This window comes from Aquarana catesbeiana, linkage group LG06 (genome assembly GCF_042186555.1).
Source record: "Aquarana catesbeiana isolate 2022-GZ linkage group LG06, ASM4218655v1, whole genome shotgun sequence".
In the NCBI taxonomy this organism is placed as follows: domain Eukaryota; kingdom Metazoa; phylum Chordata; class Amphibia; order Anura; family Ranidae; genus Aquarana; species Aquarana catesbeiana.
The window spans coordinates 329,887,058-329,900,451 of record NC_133329.1 but is presented as its reverse complement, the minus strand read 5'-3'; the positions used below and the strand labels follow the sequence as shown (position 1 = coordinate 329,900,451).

The following is a 13,394-nucleotide window of genomic DNA, read 5'->3' as shown; positions in this document are numbered from 1 at the left end:
ATTGTACCTATTATAATTACTCTACTGAAAACAAATTATGTTTGGTGATATTTAAACATATGTATATTTTATAATGTTATAGGTGTACAATTTGTTTCCTAACAAAACACCCCTGATGAAAGAAAATAAACTGAAACGCGTCGGCTGAAGGACAATACTGGGCGTTATGCTTGGATTATGGTGTTTCTGGACACAGATTTGTATACATTCCGTGTTTCTGTTTATGTGTAAATGTTTTTAAATGAATTTTGCTAAATAAATACAGTTTGTTACTAAATATACAACTTGTCTATATGTCTCCCTTAAATATATAAGTGCCAACAAAGTCCGCTTAGGGGTATTCATTCTGTTAGGTAACAAGGACAAACATGGTGATACCCCACTTCCCTCTATCTGTGCCATTCAAGTTTAATAAAGATAAAAAGCTGCTTGAGAAGCTGAGAACAGGAAGATTCCACCACCCATTGTTGGAGCATGAGCGCTGTGCAAGAGCAGATATCTCTCAATTATTTTAGGCGGAGATCTCTGCCTGTCTATGGCTAGCCTCCCCTGAGACAGATTATCAATGAAGCTGAAGCATTTCTGTATTTTATGAAGTCAACATGTCTGGAGATTTCTAAAAGGGAAGAGCTGTGCAGATCTTACAAGGGGTTGTAGCCATAAAGTGCAACAATTGAGATTGTGGCTGGATGGGCGAACAGTAACCAGGGGAAAAATTCCCATCTACCATTACATGTCAATTGCCTTCTTTTGTTCTAGCAAGTCAATTGCTGTAATTCAGGGCTGTATTCAGCATTGGTTCTATTCTGGCTATTACTGTTAAAAGCCTGAAGAAGATCAAGATGTGAGCTATGACAAAGTACACCAGCCAGCTCAGTGCATGTAAATATTAGTCCATTAAATCTGTAAGACTAGTGAATTGTATGCTGGGGGATGGGACTTCCAAAAGGAAGACTGTAAGCTTCAAAAGGGTATCATTAAAATTATATTACATTCCAGGGATTTCCAAGTCTTTAGATTGTTGTGTTATAGTAAATATAACCACATTCACAGTTCATTTTGGTGAATTTGTGTATAACCAACAATAATATAAGATTAGCAGATTGGGCTCATTCACTAAAGGAGTTAAAATTCTTCACACAATCAATCATGTGAATATGTACCTTAGTTATCCAATCTGTAAAAAAAATCTCGAATCAGGAAATCAAATCAGAATTTTTTTTTTCACAGGACTGCATATTTTTTAAGTGAATGTTCACAAAATGTATTGTGTGAAGAGTTTCCTTTAGTAAAGGAGTACAAATAAAAATAAATGTTTTTATTATTCACAGATAATTGACTTGAGTTTTGCACAGCACATAACAATACCAAGTAGAAATACAGCACTCTTGTGTTTCAGATTCTCTTTTTCTCACTTATAAATACACAAACAATTCTAACAAAGGAAGTCTGATTAATTTCAAGATTGTGTAAAAGGTTCCTTCAAGTTCAGAATTATCAAAGTGCAGGAGAGAAAATAAAATCCTACCTCCTAGCAGAGAGCAGCAGTATTTTTCCCTCCATTATCTGGTGAAGTTTATTGCACAAGTGTAGCCTGGGGATAAATACCTCCTAGTAGCTTGTCTCCTGGCTCTGGACACACTAGACGTTTCAAATAACCATGCCTTCCTTCTCTGCCACGTGCAGATTAGACTTTCTTGTCTCCCATGTCAGAAGTTCACAATTGTTTTGCAATTAACATTAAAATGTACATTGAAATATTGACCAATAAGTAATAACAAACGTAAATGTACGTGAATCATTTCTTGAATATGTAGAACTTTACTAGGTAGTCAAGTTAAGATTGCAATGTATTTTCTGATGTTTTAGTGTAACACTAAAATCGGTATAGGTGCTATAGGTGCAGCCATTTTGAATAATTATCTGTAGTGTCCAGGCACAGATGGGTATTCAGCGTACCTCACTTATTTTAGCTTTTTTTTTTTTTTTTTTTTTTAGGGTAGGCAACCTGTAACTAATGTCGATTTGACACATATATTACACAATCACAAACGTGTAAAAAAATACTGACTAGTAAACATAGAAAATGCAAGCATAATAATCAAAAATATAGCTACCATTTAAATAGAAAGCAAAAACTACAGATTTGTCGCTGCTGGTTACTGAACAAAAAAGGCAGCAAAACTAAAGTAGCATCGTTACATTGTTTCATAGTGCTCTACAGAACGTTTATCTAGCTTCATATGTGACAATTCCTGTTACTATTCTATTAGAATATTTGTGGTTCCCGCTGTTGTGAAACTTTGAAGTCACAGCATGTGCTATTGCAAGTATTAATACATTTAACAAATCGTGCTAGTCAAAGCAAGGATTCTATTTCCACATTGCAGAGCAGGCCAAGTCATGGTAGAGAACAACAGGTTTATATTTTCATGTTGTTGCCCAGTAGCCAGCAGTGGAAAAATTGTGCTTTTGGTGTATTCTATTATGTAATCCAAAAGCTGAAGAGAAGACACTGTGGGGTTGATTTACTAAAACTTGACAGTGCAAAATCTGATGCAACTCTGCATAGAAACGAATCAGCTTCCAGATTATTTTTGTCAAAGCTTAATGGAACAAGTTGAAGTTAGAAACTGATTGGCTACCATACAAAGCTGCACCAGATTTTGCACTTTCCCGTTTTAGTAAATTTACCCCTGTGCTAGGAGGCTGCAGATAATCATTCAGGATTTTTTTATTTATTTATTTTTTAGCAGAGTTTATATTACATTATAACAATTATCCAGACACAGACTTTAGCAGAAACAATTACATTTAATAAATGAACAGACCTAAACCTGATTTGTTATATGTTTTTTTTTTTTAAATGTGTACCTGCAAAGCCATTTATAACAAGATCCGTGTTATCAACGACCTTAAAAAACAAAACAAAAACAAAAACAAAAAACAGGGCTGCAATAAGGGTTTTATTTATAACAACATTTGAGAACTTCATTATAAACGTTCAATGCAAAAATATAGAACATCATACAAGTGCCTTTTAAATTTTCCTTCAAGACATAAAGGTACCGGCTGGACCTGCAAAGTTATTTGAAAAATAACAATGGCTCTGGAAAACATAATCCTGCTATATCTGCTTGTCGGCCATATGTATTAACATCCTTTACCTTTTTTAAAGGTTCAAGGAATTTTCAGTTATGATACAGATTATTAAGATTGTCAAACAGAACAATGCTGCATATATATATATATATATATATATATATATATATATATATATATATATATATATATATAGATATATATATATATAGATAGATATATATCTATCTATCTATATATAGATATATATCTATCTATCTATATATATATATATATATATATATATATATATATATATCTATATAGATATATATATATCTATATAGATATATATATATAAATGTAAATGGATATCTATATGTCTAAAAAGATATATATATAGATATCTATATAGAGATATCTATATATATATATATATATCCATCTATCTATCTATATATCTATAGATATAGATATATAGATATCTAGATAGACAGATAATAAGTGCTGGGAAGAAAAACAAATTTAAAAAAATACTTGGGCAAAAGATTTTTGAGTAAACATATTCCTGGTGGGAAATTACAACGAAGGCAATTACAAACATGCTACTTTTTTTAGTTATTTGATAACTAAAGAGCAAAAAAAAAATAAAAATACAAGAGTGGGATTTATTAAAGTTAAGTTTTCCTTTAACATCCAACCATGTGCATTCTTTAAAACTCCACACAGCTGAATGAGTAACTCACTTTAATAAATCACCCCATCCTCCGTCCCTCCCAAGGCAGTAAGAATTTCACATATATAGTTGTGGACGACATACAAGGCAAGTTCAATTCAGTGGTCCTTAAACAATGACATGTAACTGCCACAATAAATCTAAAAACAGCCAGGATGTAAAATGAGCACAAAACGATCCACATCATTCCAGATTTTCAAAGACAAAACAATAAATATTCTGGAAAAGGTTTCTCCTTAGAAAAATAATTCCATTTACTTTGTATTTAAATTTGTGCTAACAAATTTAATAAGACATTATTGCAATATATGCCACCATAAAATCATAAGAGAAAAACGTAAGGTATATTTACAAGATACTCAATTTTACTGTCATAAAATATAAAATGCCCGTGGGACCATTCGCCTGTTTGAATTGTTTTTTTGGGGCTGCATAACTGTCTGCGTGTATAGCAAGGTCGGACATGAGTTCTACGACTCGCCCACGTTGCACGATCTTGATTTACACACTGTAAAAGACGTGATATTACGTTACTGGTTGTACAAGGCTTCTTACATTCACAAAGACGTTTGGAAGGCACCAAAATACACAGTAATAGGAAAGCATGCAAGTAAGAATTCCCCGAGAATATAGGGTTAAGATCCTAAATTGTGATGTCAAATATTGTACTGCCCGTTAGCGCCAAGTCAAGGTTTCCTGAGACAGAATAAAGTTGACTATTCAACATTTCTGATCAATACAGTACAATCATTTAAAAAAGGACTCTTGATCAGATTACCCTTTCAAGTTAGCGTGATAATGAACCAAACTCATGATCGTGGAACTGAAAAAAAGGTTAAAAGTATTAAAGAAATGTTTAGGCTATCATCATCATCATCATCATCATCATCATCAACCTCACGCGAGAAGACCGCAGACATTTTATTGATTGTGTCATTGGAAGTTTGAATGTTCTTGAAGTGCCTGAAGGAAGGATCAGGAGATGTTGTCCTTTAGTTTAGATACAATTTTCTTGTCCTTTACTCTCCTGTTCTGAAACCATATGGTGACCTGTCTCTCTGAAAGGTTGGTGGTTGCAGATATCCTCCTTCTCTTGTCCTTATTAATGAACTTGTTCATGGCATATTCGTTTTCTAGCTCTTTGAGCTGCAGCTTGGTGTAGGGCACCCTCTTCTTCCTCCCACGTCTATATACACACATATCTGGCTGGTTCAGTGCTACATCTCCTACAGTGAAGAAGAGCAAAGGAGAAAAGGTGACCAGGTATTAAATAAAAACTTCTGCTGAAACAACCAATGGGGGCTTTTAACCGTTTAGCAACCACTAATTTAAAGTCAAATCAAGCAAATTCTATGCCAAATGTATTCATGCTGCATGGGGCTTATTTGCTACAGATTCAAAGTTTACACTAGTCCTTTTACAGTTGTCTATCCCACAAAATAAAACGTATATATTGCAATTTATTAGCCCTTGGACGTGGTGGCTGCATTCCTTTTCTTTTTTAGTCTTTTTTCCTTTTTTCACTTGATGATGCAACCAGTAACACTTCCTGTGGTGTCTCCACCCTGAACGGAGCAATGGAGATACCTTTGGACGGCAGTATTGTCAGCCTGGAGACAGGGTAATACTAAATACCATGCACACTGGCTTAAAGGAGGTTTGTGTTCTGCCTTCAGCTCAACGTTATCCTATGTGTCCATGCACATTAGGACGATTAGGCATATTTGAGCTCAGTGTGAGAGGCAGAAAAAAACCTTCTGGTTTGCGTTTTCTGCTTTCTGGCAGAAAAAAACGAAGCTCTCCTAAACACGAAACTGTGTACAAAAACAAGGGAACTGGCGTTTCTCCTAAGCCCAGTGAGCATGGAGCAGATGAACTAGCAGATGAACTTGACTAACAAATTTAAACGTCAGCTAACGCATGTGTTGCTGTAGCATGCAGCTACAGAAACACTTTTCTCTCCTTCAGTGATAAAGATTTCACATAAAGAAATAAAAGCTGACCATTGTAAGCACCTCTGTCAGTGGTTATCGCTGTGTCCCTACCCTCACTGCCATTTTTGCTGGACAGCTTGGTCTGTTATTGGGGGCTGAAAAATAACAGACCCACTGGCTGGGTAACCAGCTGAAAAAAAAGAAAAAAGCATAAAAAGGAAAACGAACACAGCCACCACATCTACATACAAATGAACTGCAAAATATTTTAGCTTTGAGGTTTAAATACAATTTAAGTATCAGTCATGACAGAGAAATTACAAACTGACCTGAGTCTGATTAGGTAGTTGAAATGAACACAAGCCAGTGTTGTCAATATATGTGTATTTGTGAAATGGTATATGCTTGTAGGGTAAACTATACATCAAGCTTGTAGCTTCACAACAAATTACATTTGCCAAGAAGAAACAGTCCTGACAATCAAAGCTCATGAACACTTTGCTGGAGCGCCCACTGTTGTCTAACACTGTAATGTGAAAGTAGGTGTGTTTGTCCAATGCTCTTGCAGGGTTCTCCATACAGCACATTACTTTTCAGAAGCTTTAGACACAATGGGGAAGATTTACTAAAGGAGTACTTTACTGATCACATTGCAAGGTGAAAGTTATGGTGAGGTATTCACTTTGAACATCCAATCATGTGCTACAAAACCCTACTCCTTTATTTCCCCTGCACATGACCAAATTGTTACAATTAAACACACCTGCTGACCATACATTATACAATTTTCTTGTTCAATTTCCTTTAGATGTATCTCCAACTATGTAGTGCAAGGGCCTGCCCGATTGCATACAAAATTGAAAGTGTTTAGGCATGTCCTCATATTACATGGTTTTGGTCAATGTAAAGGAAAATGGCACAAGAAAATTGTATAGTGTATGGCCAGCCAAGTTGACTTGGTCACTTAAACAGCCTTTACTGTTTTAGTAAACCAAGACCCAATAGCTTTTTCAGAGTTTTTAGAACCATGTTTATTTACCTACCTGCAAACGAGGACTTCCAGAAGTGAGGGGCTTGAGCCTGGTCTTTTGGACAGTAAACTTGACCGTTCCACCCGTTAGCCAAAGTCCAAGACTGGTAGCCTTCCATTGATATATAGGCCTCATGTCTGGGTTCCGCAGAACTAAATGATGACACCATATCTAGGTAACCAGGCACATGTTGGTAGGGGTTTGTGTAGCCCTGAAAATAAGATACTTCCTTGGCCCTTGAAGACACCTCACTGCTGGGTACACTGGTGCTAGCCAAGCTAGATACGTCCATGTATTTTTCCACTGGAAACCCTCCCATGGGGGTATGGCTGGAGGACTTTAGTGGGTTCTGCTGCAGACCTACCCCATGAGACATGCGACAACTATAATATCCGTTTCCAAAGTGATAACCATATCCAAGGGGGGCTGCAGATGGCCCCGTGGACGCTGGGCAGGTTGGCCCTTCCTTGGTGGCCTCCGAGCGGGTGGAAGTGGATCTCTCTGGGGCAGGGTAGGCTAATCCCGAGACCGTTCTGCTGGAGGGAGAGCCAAACACAGCGGGAGAAGAGAGGAAATTCCTGCACTGGTTACTGGAAGAGCCCTCTCCCCCTCTCAATCCTTCCATTTCCCACTGGTTGCGTTTGCTCAGAGCTTTGCACATCACGCTTTCCATCCAGTTCGGGGCATAGTGGAAATTGTTATCCCTTCAAGCAGGTTAGATCATTGTGGTACGTTTATAAAAACTAACTTCAGATTGGGAGGGGTGGGAGGGAGTCATTTTACAGATCTGTTTGCAGTAGCCATGAGGCTCGGCATTGGTGAGTTCCAACCACGTGACCTCTGAGCAGAATTAAACCCAGCATGCAATCAACTCAGTTGACTACTTTCTAAGGTGTTCAGGCTTTTTCTTTCCAATATTCATTTCTTCGTTTCATTTTCCCTATAATATCGAATTTCAAGCTTTCTTTGCGATGTCCAAGAAAAGAAAGACTCCATGGAGGCACCTTGAAGACACCTACGTTCAAGTTGAATAGCAGGTCATAAGCAAGAGCTAATTATGAATCTGTTAACAAGATGTTCAACATTAGACCTAACACAGAAAAAACTAAAGTACTGGCAAAGAATATAAAGAAAAAGAGGGTCATGAAAAAAGAGGGGTTTGACCCAATGTAAAAAAAAAAAATTATTAATCAATAGCTAATAATCAATCTATTTATTAACAAGATGTTCCACATAATAACCCAACATAGAAAAACATAGAAAGTACAGGCAACGAAGATAAATAAAAAAAAGCCTTATGAAAAAAGAGGAGTTTGACCCAAAGAAATAAAAAGAATATTAAGCAAGAGATAATTATGAATCTATTTATTAACAAGATGCTCCACATAATGACCGAACGTAGAAGAAAAAAGTACAAGCAAGGAATGTAAAAAATAGATGGCCATGAAAAAGAATGGGTTTGTCTCCAAGAAAAAAAAAAAGATTATTAGCCAAGAGCTAATGATCAATCAGTTAACGAAATGTTCCACATAATGACCTAACATAGAAAGAAGAAAACCCGAAGTACAGGCAAAGAATACCAAATGAAGAAGATGATCATGGAAATGAGGGTCTTGGCTCGATGGGGAAAAAAATGATTAAAACAATTAAAAATACATTCGGTGCACACCGAATCTTTCTATCTTCTAAGTGCATGGCAACAGAATATTTCTATATATTTTTTTGTATCTTTATTTTTTTCTTCTACTTGTTAAAGCAATTGCATCACAACAGAATAGTTCTACCTGATAATGCAATTGTATGGCAACCTAATCAAATTTGGTGGTGGACAATGCTGGTGGCAGTTAAATAACACCACAGGACTGCTAGATCGTTTTTATACATTTCACCTTATTAGTTAAACGCCAAAAAAAAAAACACCAAGCATTACATTACTACAGGTCTGTGTATATATATATGTGAGAAGGTTCTGTTGTGTAACTTTTACCTTCCTGCTGTATAGTGTTCCAGGGCCAGACTGAGAGCTTTAATGAAACTTTCAGATTTATTAAGTGAGAAGTTACATCCAATCAGCGCTGCTTGGTTATGTTTCTCAGAGTTGATACATATTTCAAAATACTCCCTTGTGCTAGGAAAATGCTATCGATTCCTACAGACTGCAGCAATATCCTTTTCTTGGATAGTACTAATATTTATGTATTGATAAATGTAGCAGATGTCACGATAGCCACAATAATGAAGCACCCAGTGTGCTTTAGCAGTGTGTGTTGGTAATCATGGAGAGTGTTATGAAAGTTCACTGACATCCCAACACCAGTCATAACAGACTGAAAGCAGAGACAATCCTCTGTTGAGAAAAACAGAAACAAACAAAAAAAAGTACGTGTGTGCATTAATATACATTTTTATATACATTAGTGATAAATGCACTACAGGCTGTATAATAAGCCAGATTCACGAAAAAGTTGCTATTAAAAAAAAAAAAAAAAAACTTTGTGAATAATTATTTAAATTATCCAAGCATGTGGAATGTAAATTGTTGTTTACTTAATCTGCATATAATTGGATTATTAAAGTGAACATTACATCTTCCTTAGCAAATCATCCTGTATATACGAGCTATAACAACAGTATTACTTAACAGTATAGTATATAATATATGGTTATGTACAATATAATATATAAAAATATCACACACATGAATGTTGTGCTGTAAATAGAGAAGAAGCAAAGCAACGCATATATTCAAACTATAACACGATTATAGCTGTCTACATGGTGCAGAATACATACAACCTCATATAGGAGATATAAAACATATCAATGTAAATAAATATGTTACTGTATGTACACATTTAAACAATCAGACACACACATATTGGGGTTGATTAACTAAAGTAGTTGAGGCTGTTTACTAAGCAAAATGAATATTTATTGAGCTGAGTATATTGAAAACCGAATGTATATAATCCAATAACGTCCTAACAAAAAAAGGAAAAATAAAATGAAAATAAAAAACTTTTTTAAAATTCCACTGTGTGAACAAGCCTCTTAATTCTTTAGTTACCGCTTCTCTCTTTCTCTCCTATATATGAAAAAAAGCAAATGCTATATATATATGTATATACACACATATACATACACATACATACATATATATGTATTATATATATAAAACGTATGTACACACAAACATGGTCTATTTCTATCTACTGTATTTCTATTTTAATAAACACACAGATACATTTAAATCAAAGATTTAGGAAAGGTTTCTGAATGATCACAGGATAATACTATATAAATGTAAACCATTGGCATTTTGGAGGGTTCTGAAAGTTTGCTTAAACTTTTAGATATAAATTCAGACACATACAGACACAGCACAGGTTTATGGAATTTCTCCAGTTATTGGTATGTATTGGTTATTATGAAACCACAGCTCTCTAATTGTTTTCTTTTTTAAATCTTAGATTCATGTTTATTAATGTTAAATCCTGGAAATTATTTCTGGGAGAGGAGTGAGGAGAAATTGTGCCTTTTAGAAGAAACATCTTTTTTATTTGTTTTACACTGACAGGATGACTACAAAAAAAAATATATAAATCTACAGATTTTTTTATATTACAGATTACTTTATATTAGCCCTAATTGTTCACCAAAAATATATCTGCTCATTTTATCAGAGGTGTGTATGTTTTGCAGTAAGCAAATAATAGGACAATAAATATAAAATTTATCACACACTCACCACAGTTAACTATGCATCTCTCAGGTATGAGGTTTGACATTGTTACATATCACTCACTATAGACCTGGAATCCCCCTGGTAAACACATTTGTAGAGTATATTTTTGGTGATCAAAACATCAGTATACAGTATAAGCATTACTAGATTGTATAATATAAGATAAATTTACATATTTACCATGAATCAAAATAAATACAAAATAAATACAAAATAAACACATATCTGTGGAAACTTGTTTGATAATTCTATTATATGCACTTTTTTAAAAATGCTTTATTACTGTAATTAAACGTTCAGATCAATAAAAACCATTACTAGATTTTGAATTGTACACTATATTCTTTGCCTGTACATCAAAATAACAAGAAATCATAAGGAATATTTACCTGCTGCAACTGAAACATATTTTATTTAGCAATGTAGAGTGGAACTAGATACTGATTTGCAGTGGTACTCAAAATGCTGCAATACGAAATTTTACCGCTAGATGTCTCCATCTGTTTTCAAGTCGAATTTGTAAAACTTGAGCCACCAACAGAATGGGCACAGTAATAGGTGTATATTGAATTATTACATAGACATAATATATAACCAATGCTTTTATTTCCAGAACCGCGTACTAATTGCAGATTGTTTATAAAGGCGACTATGATACTTTTTGGCCTACAAACGTAACAGTGTAAACATAAGTTGTCACACACTAAATACACCTTCTACAATAAAGAAGAAAACTTCACACATATATACGGGGTGTGTCCCAAGGGTCCCAGTGTTAAACTTTAATAACTTCAGATGTATAAAATGTCATACACTTACAATAAGTAACGTTTAAAAGTTTAATTGCTGAAGTTTTAGAACAGTGTAGATTTTCATTTTTAAACTGTAATATAATGTCAATCATGTGAGATTTCTTGCTGTAGTCGAATATAGAACTGTGTGAAAACATTAATCAGCAGCTGCTTAGTGAATTAATAGATGGCATTTGTAATCCTAGCCCTAAGGCCATCCATATTAGGAGGTATATACACACTCACATACACTCACACACACTTCAATAATTAGGTAATCACATGGTGTTTGTTGTAAGTGAGTAACCTTTATATTATTCTAATTGAAAACTACACACATATTTTTAACGCACCCTTTATATTCATTTATATATGTTGCTTCAACAGCTACCACCTGTATCTAATCACTAAACATATATGTAGGCTGTGTCCACACCTATGAGGGAAAATCAAAATATCATTAGACATACCACATTAGCAAAACGACTTTCAGCCTTGGAGTTTCCATGGCTTTGCAATAAACCTAAACAAAGGAGTGACCAGTTACTGGAAAGTGTCAGATAATTGCGAAAGGAAAAAAAGTTTCCAGTCTGTATAGTGTAAGTCATACACATTGGGGGTCGATTTACTAAAAACTGGAGAGTGCAAAATCTGGTGCAGCTTTGGATAAAAAACAATCAGCTTCCAGTTAATTTTTTGTCATAATTGAACAAGCTGAAGTTAGAAGCTGATTGGCTATCATGCACAGCTGCACCAGATTTTGCACTCTCTGGTTTTAGTAAATCAACCCTATTAACCTCTCTTCTGTATAGAATAGTGTTCATTTATCAGGTTGACAGACAGCACACATGAGGCCATGGAGCCCAGTTACATACAGGGGGATATGAATATTATCAGCAGAATGTCTCTACAAATCCAAAATCCTATTTCCCCAGCACAACTTCCTTTTAGTACAAACTTCACCTTTCGGTATTTGTGGGAATTATTGCACATGTGTTAGTGAATGTTGTATAGCCAACACAAAAAACAAACAAACGTGAAAAATCAGATTATACACGTAGTTACAAAAGACTGGAGTAAATGCATTACTTACAAAGCTGAACCTAAAGGTTGCCATACACATTACAATATACTATCTCCTTTAAACTTACCAAAGCTATGTAGTATGAGGACAAAGCTAAACAATTCAGTTTGTATTCAATGTGTAGGCCCTTACATCATATAGGTGGTGGTTGATCTAAAAGAAATTGTACAATCAGATTGTATAGTGTTTGGTCTTATTATAATACAATCCTTGTACAATCCCTTGTAGTTTTACTACAACTATATAATGTAAGGACACACCTAAACAATCAGTTCAAATAGTATCAAATCAGGAAGGCTTTTTCATTATATAGTGGAATTAGATGTAAAGAAAATTGCACAATCAGATTGTATAGTGTATGTTAAGCTTAACCCATGTCTCCATGTACATTAGGACGATTGGGCATATTTTGAGCTCAGTGTTTAGAGGCAGGAAAAGAACCCTTGGTTTTGCCTTTTGATTGAAGCTTGGCAGAAAAAAAAACGCCTATGTACAAAAAATGCTCTATGTAATGAGCTTTTTTTTCTGCCAACGGAACTGGCATTTTTTATGCTCCATGCACACTAGGAGCAGAAAAAAACGTCAACGTTTTTAGCTTAAAAAAACATGGCATAAAAGACAAAAATAGAAAGCATATTGAACAAAATTTAGGTGAGTGTATGAGAGTTTAAGAATTTTAGTTTATAGGCATTTTTTGCACTGCACACCCCTCTGCAAAAGGGTTACTCCCAAAATAACCAGAATGCATTTCACACTGCATTGCATTTTTACTAAAAAAGTTGAAACTTGACGTTCAAAGCCTATTGTGCATGGTGCCAGAGCTGCTTCTACAGGCAAAACACAAAACTTCTTCCTATCAGGCTCCATGCACACTGGCAAAAAAAAATGTTGATTCTACAGGCGTTTGACTTTTTTCACCTGCTTATAGAAGCACTTCTATTGCATTCTATGGGTCTTAGCCCATTATGATGTCTACAGGCATTTTTTGACAG

At 34.9% G+C, this 13,394-nt stretch overlaps 1 protein-coding gene across 1 annotated transcript; it reads right to left on the bottom strand.

Moving 5' to 3' along the window:
* Positions 1-3,380: 3,380 nt before the first annotated feature.
* On the bottom strand, positions 3,381-7,605 carry HOXD13 (homeobox D13). The gene is made up of 2 exons (XM_073633837.1): positions 6,795-7,605; positions 3,381-5,043 (listed from the first exon to the last, which is right to left on the bottom strand). The coding sequence occupies exons 1-2, from the start codon at positions 7,453-7,455 to the stop codon at positions 4,793-4,795; spliced, it is 912 nt and encodes a 303-aa protein (XP_073489938.1). The 5' UTR covers positions 7,456-7,605; the 3' UTR covers positions 3,381-4,792.
* Positions 7,606-13,394: the final 5,789 nt, after the last annotated feature.

What these genes read in the sequence shown, in the direction of transcription:
- HOXD13 (XM_073633837.1), bottom strand. Translation starts at nt 7,455, where the DNA reads ATGGAAAGCGTGATGTGCAAAGCTCTGAGCAAACGCAACCAGTGGGAA. An exon ending in CTGGAAGTCCTCGTTTGCAG is followed by an intron (nt 5,044 to 6,794) that starts GTAGGTAAATAA and finishes TCTTCACTGTAG; the next exon opens with GAGATGTAGCACTGAACCAG.